The 11,896-nt window shown below is 42.0% G+C and overlaps 1 protein-coding gene across 3 annotated transcripts in view; it reads left to right on the forward strand.

Moving 5' to 3' along the window:
• Window positions 1–11,344, forward strand: part of stxbp5a (syntaxin binding protein 5a (tomosyn)) — a 174,508-nt gene extending 163,164 nt beyond the window's left edge. For 2 of the 3 annotated variants that reach the window (XM_046292153.1, XM_046292154.1), the window contains 6 exons: window positions 1,089–1,370; window positions 6,526–6,898; window positions 7,105–7,270; window positions 7,376–7,487; window positions 7,760–7,980; window positions 8,153–11,344. In XM_046292153.1, the coding sequence (XP_046148109.1) occupies window positions 1,089–1,370; window positions 6,526–6,898; window positions 7,105–7,270; window positions 7,376–7,487; window positions 7,760–7,980; window positions 8,153–8,194 (1,196 nt within the window). In that variant the 3' untranslated portion in view covers window positions 8,195–11,344. The remainder of the gene's footprint in view (window positions 1–1,088; window positions 1,371–6,525; window positions 6,899–7,104; window positions 7,271–7,375; window positions 7,488–7,759; window positions 7,981–8,152) is intronic. The other variant, XM_046292155.1, reaches the window with a different exon arrangement.
• Window positions 11,345–11,896: the final 552 nt, after the last annotated feature.

Here is an 11,896-nt window from a genome sequence, read left to right on the forward strand (position 1 = left end):
AAGGGGAAACATTTAAATATCTTGGAAGGGCTTAGTCAAAGCCCAGACCTCAATCCAATTGAGAATCTGTGGTATGACTTAAAGATTGCTTTTCACCAGTGGAACCCATCCAACTTGAAGGAGCTACAGCAGTTTTGACTTGAAGAATGGGAAAAAATCCCAGTGGATAGATGTGCCAAGCTTATAGAGACATACCCCAAGAGACTTGCAGCTATAATTGCCGCAAAAGGTGGCTCTACCTTTAGAAATGAACATTAAATTATCTGGCAACAGCTATAGGTGTATATTCCTGCAGTCAGCAGGCCAATTGAACGCTCCCTCAAAACGAGACATCTGTGGCAAAACAGTGCATTTTAGAGTGGCCTTTTACTGTCCCTAGCACAAGGTGCATCTGTGTAATTATAAAACACAATAAAACATATTTTGCATATTCAAAGTGGTAGGCATGTTGTGTAAATAAAATGTAACTATATTAATTCTAGGTTCTAAGGCAACAAAATAGGAAAAATGCCAAGCGGGGTGAATACTTTCACAAGCCACTGTAACACACTAACTAAGTGTTTATACATTGTTTTTGAAGTTTAGTTAATTCATCATCCCATTAATTCTTATTAACTTAATCATTATCAACTCACAAATTGCTATTAAGGCTAAAAAGACTCTATTGGCGTATTAAATTGAAACCTCGTTTAAGGTTGTGATGATGGGTGTGTTGTTTTTATTGATAAATAAAATCAGTCAAGTACAAGGCTGTAAAGTTTTAGTGACATCTCCCCGTGGGTCTCTCTCCTACATGCCAAATGTTCTTTATGTGCTGACTCTTCATTTTATGAGTTCCATCTGCCCCAGAGATAAAAGTTGTTTTATATTCATTGTGACCCATCTGGACCTCAAACTTTTAGTTTACCATGTAAGGAAAAAGGTTTTCCCCGCAGTTTTTTTGTGTACTGTTAAAAAGATACAGTACATCTGCTCATCCACAGCTATTTTACTGTTTACAGTATTCAGGTACTGTATGTTTGTGTGCTGTGTGTATTCTCTCTCTGTGTGTGCGGGTGCTTTACCTTTCTGTGCCTTCTCCTCTACTGTCCTCCTGTCTGTATGTCCTCCGCGGGGCGCCAACCCACTAGACCACCGGGACAACTCCTTCAGCCGTTCACGCTCCTCCTCCGTCACCTCCATTGACAAGGAAGCACGCGAGGCCATCACGTCCTTCCACTTCTGTGAGACATTCGCTCGGAAGGGGGACAGCACCATCACACCCTGCCTGTACGTGGGCACTTCCCTGGGCACAGTGCTGGCTGTGGCCCTCAACTTGCCTCCTGCTGGGGAACAGAGGCTACTGCAGCCTGTCATCGTCTTGCCTAGCGGTGGGTGTCTGGGTTATGTGTAAATGGATGAGTGTGTGTGTGATTGTGCGAGTATGCAAATGAATACATAAGGCATGCTAACAACTCTTTGCTATATGTTATCATGTTTCTGTACCCACATTACATCTGGCTCTACACATAATCTACAGTACCAGTCAAAAGTTTGGACACACCTACTCATTCTAGAGTTTTTCTTTATTTTTTTACTATTTTTTCTACATTGTGGAATAATAGAAGATATCAAATCAAACTTTATTTGTCACACGCGCCGAATACAACAAGTGTAGACCTTACCGTGAAATGCTTACTTACAACTCGTTAATCAACAGTACAGTTCAAGAAAAGTTAAGAAAATATTTACAAAAAAAAACGAAAGTAAAGCATAATAAAAAGTAACACAATAACATAACAATAATGAGGCTATATACTGGGGGTACCGGTACCGAGTCAGTGTGTAGGGTACAGGTTAGAGGTCATTTGCACATGTAGGTAGGGGTGAAGTGACTATGCATAGACAATAAACAGCGAGTAGCAGCAGTGTACAAATTGTGGGGGTGCGGGGGGGGGGGTCAATGTAATAGTCCGGTGGCCATTTGATTAATTGTTCAGCAGTCTTATGGCTTGGTGTTAGAAGCTGTTAAAGAGCCTTTTTTTGTCCTAGGCGCTCCAGTACCGCTTGCTGTGAGGTAGCAGAGAAAACAGTCTATGTCTTGGGTGACTGGATTCTGACAATTTTATGGGCTTTCCTCTGACACCCCCTATTATATAGGTCTTGGATTGCAGGAAGCTTGGCCCTAGTGATGTAGTGGGCAGTACGAACTACCCTCTGTAGCGCCTTATGGTCAGATGCAGAGCAGTTGCCTTACGAGGCGGTGATGCAACCGGTCAGGATGCTCTCTGTTGCAATGTAGAACTTTATGAGGATCTGGGGACCTATGCAGAATCTTTTCAGTCTCCTGAGGGGGAGTGGAGTGGGTCTAGGGTATCTGGGAGGATGCTGTTGATGTGAGCCATGACCAGCCTTTCAAAGCACGTCATTGAGGCAGGTTACCATGCGTCCTTGGCCACAGGGACTATGGTGGTCTGCTTGAAAAATATTACAGACTCAGTCAGGAAGAGGTTGAAAATGTCAGTGAAGACACTTGCCAGTTGGTCCATGCATGCTTTGAGTATACGTCCTAGTAATCCATCTGGCCCCGCGGCTTTGTGAATGTTGACCTGTTTAAAGGTCTTGCTCACATCGGCTACCGAGAGCATTATCACACAGTCATGCAGAACAGCTGGTGCTCTCGTACATGCTTCAGTCAATGTTGCTTGCCTCGAAGCGAGCATAAAAGGCATTTACCTCATCTGGTAGGCTCGTGTCACTGGGCAGCTCGCGTCTGGGTTTCCCTTTGTAGTCCATAATAGTTTTCAAGCCCTGCCACATCCGACGAGCGTCAGAGCCGGTGTAGTAGGATTCAATCTTAATCCTGTTTTGACGCCTTGCTTGTTTGATGGTTTGTCTGAGGGCATAGCGGGATTTCTTATAGGTGCCCGGATTAGTGTTCCGCTCCGTAAAAGCGGCTAGCCTTTAGCTCAATGTGGATGTTGGATTAAAGGTAGTCTAGAGCTTTGTTTCCTCTGGTTGCACATGTGACATGCTGGTAAAAAGTTGGTAAAACTGTTTTAGGTTTGCCTGTATTAAAGTTCCCGGCCACTAGGAGAGCCGCTTCTGGGTGAGTATTTTCTTGTTTATGGCCTTATTGAGTTGGTTGAAAGCGGTCTTAGTGCCAGCATCGGTCTGTGGTGGTAAATGGAAAGCTATGAATAATATAGATGAGACCTCTCTTGGTAGATAGTGTGGTCTACAGCTTATCATAAGATACTCTACTTCAGGTGAGCAATACCTCGAGATGTCTTTAATATTAGACATCGTGCACCAGCTGTTATTGACAAATAGACACACACCCCCACTCCTCATCTTACCAGATGTAGCTTTTCTGTTCTGCCGGTGCATTGAAAATCTCTCCAGCTCTTTATTGTAATGTCCTATGTTTCACCGAGTCGTTCAACCACGACTCGGTGAAACATAGGATATTACAATTCTTAATGTCCCATTGGTAGGATAATCGTAATCGTAGATCATCCATTTTATTTTCCAATGATTGCATGTTAGCAAGTAGAATTGATGGCAATGGGCATTTACTCGCTCTCCTAGGGATTCTCAAAAGGCAACCTGATTTCCGTCCTCTTTTCCTCCGTCTTTTCTTTATGCAAATGCCGTGGATCTGGGCCTGCACGGGAGAGCAGTATCTCTTTCTCGTCAGACTCATTAAAGGAAAACGTTTCTTCCAGTCCGTGGTGAATAATCCCAGTTCTGATGTCCAGAAGTTATTTTCGGTCATAAGAGATGGTAGCAGCAACATTATGTACAAAATATGTTTAAAAATAAGTTAAAAACTAACAAAATAGCACAGTTGGTTAGGAGCAAAAAAAATAACTAAATAACAAAAATTGATTACGGGCATATAAAACGTCAGCCATCCTCTTCGGCGCCAAAGACATTAAAACTATTAAATAACACATGTGGAATCATGTAATAACCAAAAATGTGTTAACCTCTAGCGACAAGCAATCCCGTATCCGGGAGCATAATCATAGCCTCAAGCGCATTACCATATTTCCTATTCCTATCCTAGTTTCCTATTCATGAAAATTGCAAATGCAATGAAATAAATATATTGAAACACAAGCTTGGCCTTTTGTTAACAACACTGTCATCTCAGATTTTCAAAATATGTATTACAGCCAACGCTAGACAAGCATTTGTGTAAGTTTAGCATGGCATAATGCTATGCTAGGCTGTGCTGGCAGCAGGCAACATTTTCACATAAATAAGAAAAGCAACCAAATTAAATAATTTACCTTTGAAGAACTTCAGATGCTTTCACTCAGAAGACTCCCAGTTAGATAGCAAATGTTCCTTTTTTCCAAAAATAATGTTTTTGTAGGCGAAAAACGTCACGTTTGTTCATCCTGCTTGGCTGAGAAATCGACCGAAAATACTTAAACTATAACGCCAAACTTTTTTCAAAATTTGCTCCATAATATCGACAGAAACACGGCAAACATTGTTTAGGATCCATCCTCAAGGTGTTTTTAACATATGTATTCGATAATATATCCGTGGAGGCAGTTGGTTTCTCATAAGAAATGATTGGAAAAATGGCTACCTCAGTATTTTACGCAAGGTTTTCTCTCGGAGACACCATGCGTCCACTCGCCCGATATGGTCTCTTACAGCCATCCTCCACGGAAATCCTGGAAATGCCTAAAAAGACGTCGCAATGCTGCAGACACCTTGGGGAAAACGTGGAAAACGTAAGCTGACTCCTAGCTCCTTCACAGCCATATAAGGAGTCATTGGCATGAGGCGGTTTCAAAAAATGCAGCACTTCTTGATTGGCTTTTTATCTGGTTTTCACCTGTAACATCAGTTCTGTGGCACTCACAGACAATATCTTTGCAGTTTTGGAAACGTCAGAGTGTTTTCCTTCCAAAGCTGTAAATTATATGCATAGTCGAGCATTTTTTCATGACAAAATATCTTGTTTAAAACGGGAACGTTTTTCATCCAAAAATTAAAATAGCGCCCCCTATATTCAAGAAGTTAAACAAATCAAATTCTTCAAAGTAGACACCCTTTGCCCTGATGACAGCTTTACATTATCTTGGTATTCTCTCAACCGGCTTCATCTGTAATGCTTTTCCAACAGTCTTGAAGGAGTTCCCATATGCTGAGCACTTGTTGGCTGCTTTTCCTTCACTTATCCCAAACAATCTCAATTGGGTTGAGATTGGGTGATTGTGGAGGCCAGGTAATCTGGTTCAGCACTCCATCAGTCTCCTTCTTGGTCAAATAGCCCTTTCACAGCCTGGAGGTGTGTTGGATCATTGTCCTGTTGAAAAACAAATGATTGTCCTACTAAGCACAAACCAGTTGGGATGGTTTGTTGCTGCAAAATGCACTGGTAGCCATGCTGGTTAAGTGCGCCTTGAATTCTAAATAAATCACTGACAGTGTCACCAGAAAAGCAGCCCCACACCATCACACCTCCTCCTCCATGCTTCAAGGTGGGAATCACACATGCGGAGATCATTCGTTCACCTACTCTGCATCTCACAAAGATACAGCTGTTGGAACCAAAAATCTCTAATTTCTTCTCAGTCATAGCTGGTTCAACGCCCAACACCCATATAGATTGGGGGCACCATAAGCCACTTTGGGCTCATCCTGTCTTTATCTGCACTAGGCGTTATCTTAACCCCCGACCCTGGCCTAATTTCCCAGATGCCAGGATGTCTAAGAACCATTGAGGTCTTTGTTCTACTTCTCTCTATTCCAGTTACATCCCACCAGCCTGTCACTGGAATGCCAGCTGTAGGTTTCATCACCAAGTTAATAAATTGTCAGCTCAAGATATCTCTAGTAAACCCATATGCCCAGATTAGCTGCAGGGTGCTAGAGTGGAGACCATAAAACACAGCATTAGCAGGACAGAAATATCTTACTGTTAAGTAAATAATTGTTAAATAACCAACACATAAGGTACATTTGTAATTTTTCTATTTTCTGTCTGTTTCTTGGTCCAAGAAAGTCTATTCTTCTTATTGGTGTCCATTAGTAGTGATTTCTTTGCAGCAATTTGACCATGAAGACAGTCTCATCTGAACAGTTCTGATGTGTCTGTAACTTGAACTCTGTTTATTTATTTGGTCTACAATTATTGAGACTGGTAACTCTAATAAACGTATCCTCTGCAGCAGAGGTAATTCTGTGTCTTCCTTTCCACAAATTAACTTTTAAGAAGGCAAACCTGTTAATTGAAATGCATTCCAGGTGACTACCTCATGAAGCTGGGTGAGAGAATGTCAAGAGTGTGCAAAGCTGTCATCAAGGCAAAGAATCTGAAATATAAAATATACTTTGATTTGTTTAACACTTCTCCTACATGGTTCCATATGTGTTATTTCATATTTTTGATGTCTTCACTATTATTCTACAATGTAGAAAATAGTAAAAAATATAGAAAAAAAGTGTAATGAGTAAGCTTTTGATAACACGTAGATATAATTTAAACACGCTAACAACTCCATACCCCTATCTGTCCAGGTACCCTGGGGCGGCTGAAGGGCAGTATCCTGAGGATGGCCTTCCTGGACAACACGGGCACCTTCCTTCCCCCTGCCTTCGAGCTGTGGTACGAGCCCAACGCCGTGGGCGCCGACAGTGAGGAGCGAGACAAAGCCCGTAAACGCCGCCCGGTCTCTGTGTCGCCCTCCACCTCCCAGGAGCTGCAGGAGAGTCAGTATGCGGTGGTGTGCTCTGAGAAACAGGCTAAGGTCATAGCACTGCCCTCACAGAACTGCATATTCAAACACAGCATCACAGAGACATCGTTCGTCCTGAGGGCTGACGTGGTCCAGATGAACATAGGGAACTGTGTGGCCTGTTTCTGTGCTAACGGACACATCATGACCCTCAGGTGAGTCAGTGGGCCATGCAACCACACACAGGTTAGAAATACATACATTAAAGCTAATTGATAATACCTATTTACAATAGCTTATTGAATGCTAAGGTTAGACTGAAGGTTTCTAGATTAAAAGTTATTTTTCTGGACACAGCCAGTAGAATAATGTTGTGTTTGAGTAAAAATGTGCTGTATGTGGTCTCCATCTTTGTCTGAAGTCTGCCGGGGCTGAGACCATTGCTTGATGTAAACTACCTGCCGCTGACAGACATGCGGATAGCCCGGACCTTCTGCTTCACCAACCTGGGCCAGGCCATGTACCTCACCTCCCCCACTGAGATACAGAGGATCACATACAGCCAGGAGACCTGCGAGAACCTGCAGGTTAGGACCTCACAAGAACCCACACAAGAACTCAGGCATGCACGCTAACACACACACACACACAATCAATATACATGCATTTATGTGTGTATGTGTGTGTTTCAGGAGATGCTAGGAGAACTATTCACACCAGTGGAGACCCCGGAGGCTCCCAACCGAGGATTCTTCAAGGGGCTTTTTGGGGGAGGAGCAACTTCCCTGGACAGAGAGGAGCTATGTGAGTGACACATACACAGAATGTACATACATACTGTACACACAGAAACTCTATTCTTCATCGTAATACATCCAAAGTCCCTAACACAGCAGATGACATATTCAATGTAAGTTTTATATCTGTTACAAGTCTCTCCCTTTCTGTGCCTATTGTATCTCCCAATCACCTGCGTCTTCCTCTCTCTTTGTCTTTCTGAATCTCCCTCTCACACGTCCTACCTTCCCCTCTCTCTCTCTTTCCTCTCCACCTCTCTTTCTACCCTTTTCCTCCAGTTGGTGAGATGCAGGCGGGTAAAGCATCCCGTGGCCTTGCCCAGCACATCCCGGGTCCTCAGGGCCTGGAAGGCATGAAGGGGGCAGCCTCGGGCGTGGTGGCGGACCTGGCACGTGCCCGGATAGCACTGGACGAGAGAGGGCAGAAACTGGGCGAGCTGGATGAGAGGACGGCCGCCATGCTGGCCAGCGCAGACTCCTTTGGCAAACACGCCCACGATGTAAGAAAGAGAGACATTACATTGTGAGACAAAACATAAAACTGATCTTAGAATCTACTTCCTCCTATACTCCTAGAATATGCTGCTTGTATAGTGTCATGTATAGCCCCTAGAGGGAGACAAATGGCAGTTTTCTGTAACACTAGTTTTTCATTTTCCCCTCTCTCCACAGATGATGCTGAAGTGCAAAGACAAGAAGTGGTACCAGTTCTGATCTGAAAGAGGGGAGCAGAGCCAAAGAGACACTGCTTCATCCGGACTCTACATGCCCCCCTCCTCCATCTCTCTGTCCATACATCCTTCCATCTCTCCTTCCTTCGCTGGACACGTGGGATACTCTTCCCTAGCACAATGTTGTATACTGTATTTACCTCAGTCATAAGGTTTCATATGAGGAACGGACTAGAGAGAAGGACAAACTGGAAAAAAGGTGTCCTTCTTTATTGTTATCTTTTGTTTGTTTGTTTTCCCCTCTGTGGCCTGCCAGTTGGTTGGAGCTCTGGGGTTCTCTCATCCTCATTCGCCAAAATGTTATGTGCTGTCGTCTCTGCTCCAACCAATCCGGGGCCAGTATACTAAAGACAAAAACAGACACAACTGAGAAAAAAATTAACAACGAAGAAAAAACAACTACAAAAAAAAATTCAAAAAGGAAAAAGATGGAAAAAAAAATATATATATATATATATATATATACATAATTATATATACATAAATCTATATAAATGATCAACGCTGTATTCACTTCCGACTGTCAAGTGCAAAACAGCAAGAGGAGAACTTCACAGGTGGAGCGAAACTGGTGGTGGGCATAAGAAGCTCTACTCAAAGTCACAGGATGTGTTGCCATAGTGACAGCCGGCTCTATGCAGAGAGTTGCAGGATTAAAAAAGCAAGTCATTCCAATGTACACTGGATCCTCTCTCCTTGATCCAACTAGACTCTCCTCATCATATGGATTCACTGTTTTCGTATTGTTCCCAACTGTATGATACATGTATTCATTTCCTTCCTCTTGTGTATCGTTAATTTTAAGCTCAGTCTGTTTTACTTGAAATCTGTTTTTATTTGTTCTTAGTTGTCGTGAACGTTGTGAATTATGATATATTTTGATTTGGTAATGTTGCCAGTATGTTTTGTGGCTTTGTCTAACTCCCATTAATTGATCCTTATAAAAAGGGCTGGATTCAAAAAGAGGGCATGGATATAAAATACATAGATTTATCATGCAGATCAGTACACGTCACCATAAATAATGTGTCATACCAGGTATCACACACATCAGAAATCTAAAAGCAAGATCAGAACTCTAGAAGCGAGACTGTCAGTGTCTCCTCTCCCTGAAGTGTTTAATTTGACATGTAAATGCTACCTTCCCCCCCTGACCTCATCATGCCATTAACATCTACTACAGTTTGTCTTTAATAATGACTCTGTGTGAATTATGTCAGTGTTACAGTAGGCCTATACACTGCTAGTGTATCCACACCTATTGGATTGGTTTTCAGGAGTAATATTGTATGGACATGAACTCCTCGAGTGCACATACACAAACCTATTTGTGTGTGTTGATATATGCAGGAATATATATATGTACATTCAGGCAAAGTCATGCATTTTTGAAGACAGAAACGTTTTTGTTTTTTTCCATAAAATAATGTCAGTGTGAGTGGTCTATTAATTCACAATTTATATATTGAAGTGTAAGAGACGCTGCTATATGTGTAGTGTGTCGGAACTGTCCTCTGTTTCTGTCCCCATTTCAGTGGTGAAAACACTCATATGTATCTACTTGTTCTGCCAGGCTTCTCTACCATTCTTTTGTAAATAGGTAAATAGTTTGACAATCTAAGACCAAGCAAGCGACACAGGGACAGCTGCCATATTTTTTCTAACGCCAAAGAATTATTTTAGCTTTTGTTTCATTGTTCTATTACTGAACTCTATTACTCAATTACTCAACTTACTCAACATACCAAGTGTTTCACTAATTGAAATACAATAGGTCTAGGTCTGTCTATACAGGGCCTCTGGGAACTGTGCATTCTGACTCGGTCACTGAGTTAGGTTCCAGTTCTTTCTTCTCGAAGACCTTTTCGACTCATCCTGGTAGGAGATGGCTGGTTAGGTTGGAGTAAGATTACAGCAACTCAACCCGTGAGGCCACTAGTGAGGGTAGCAAGTTTTCAGAATCGAACACAACTATTGTATTCACAACATTGTGCCCTTCATAAAAGTTTTACTCACTTCTAAACAACATTTAACCCGCACAGTATCGTTCAAGGGAGACGTTGCCACAAGCAGCACCGCAGATATTGAGATGAGCGAGATGCAAGATTTTGCTCTCACAAAATCACACAGTATAGGTGCATGTGTGTTGGGTAGCCAGGGTGCCAAAATAGCGAAGAAGTTGAACATCGTGCTTCAACGCTCTTCGTTCTTGCAGAAATTGACCCACCATGCCATTTACTTTTTGCAACTACGTCTCATATTGCTGAGTCTACCTTTAATGTTCAACTTTGCTGTCTTTTCCTTTCCTATTTTCAGTTGTACATTGTTCTTTAACATTTTTTGGTTTGTTGTATGATCAACAATGTCTTTCTTGTCTGAAATACTTGATTTCCATGACCAAGCTTTCTGTATCCAATCAATTGTGGGAAATCGCCAAGAAAAAAAGAAACAAGTCAGTAACCACGGTAAGTAGAGGATGTCTACATCAGCAGGATGATGCAACCTCTGTGTAATGTGGCTCCATCATAGACCGGCCTCGCATGTTCAGTGTCCGAGTCTGCACACATCATGCTTCAACTCTCCCTCGCTTGTCTTCTAATGCATTCTCCTTCTACTCCAGTAGCAGTTCCAAGTGGCTCATGTTGGTGATGCTAACTAACAGGTTTGGTCTCCTTCTCTGTGTTCTAGTATGCATTGTTGTGTGGATGTCAGTAAGTAGCCCTGCTTCAATCTTCCAAGGTGGAAAGAATACTTCAGGAAAAAAAAAACTAGTCTATGATTGACGTCCTTCCCTTCCCTTCTAGCTCTCTTTTATTTTTCTCTTCAATTTTTTTGTTTTTTCTTGTCTTTGAGTGAGTTGTTTCTTGCCTATACTCAGTATGCAGTATTCTTCTTACCTGGTGTGATTCATACTAATTTACAAGAGGGAGTCTGTCCGCCATAATGCCATTTCTGTCCTGGATTTAACAGTTATCAGTGGGTTGCAGTATTTTCTCATTGTAGCCAAATTTCTTGTACAGTTTTATGCAAATTTCACATGGATGTTTATGACTTTCTCTGCTGCCACAAACAATTTAGAAATTATGTAGATAGAAATGACTGTGCAACGGAAAATAAAAGTGGAAAAAATGTATACCTTTGGTGGTGGTTTATTCTCCATGTCCATCATGAACCCTAAGGGAAATGCACTGCCATCTTTTGCAGGGTAGTGCTGCTTCTTTCATACAGTTGTGTTGCTCAAATAAGTCTATTAACACAGAGGAATTTGTTAGAGTACTCATTTGAGAAGGCCAAAGCCATTGTCTTACAGCATTGATACACCATCTGGGGTATCTAAAAGAACAAGGGTGCTGAGGGTGCTGCAGCACCCCCTGACAAATCTGAATAACTAAACAAATATTAAACTTCCAAATATCTATAACGGCGACTCCCAGTGTGAGTTTTTTTATGCATGTGATGTCAGAATGCGCTCACTATTCCAATGTGATTGCTAAGCAACAGGACAGTTAAAACTTCTTATGGCTTGGGGGCGCTATTTTCACATCCGGATATAAAGTGTGCCCAAAGTAAACTGCCTGCTACTAAGGCCCAGAAACTTATGCATATAACATATTGATATTATATGCTGATAATTGGTATATGTGGATATAAAGCACTCTGAAGTTTCTAAAACTGTTTGAATAAA

The sequence above is a fragment of the Oncorhynchus gorbuscha genome, linkage group LG12, assembly GCF_021184085.1.
Source record: "Oncorhynchus gorbuscha isolate QuinsamMale2020 ecotype Even-year linkage group LG12, OgorEven_v1.0, whole genome shotgun sequence".
Lineage (NCBI taxonomy): Eukaryota > Metazoa > Chordata > Actinopteri > Salmoniformes > Salmonidae > Oncorhynchus > Oncorhynchus gorbuscha.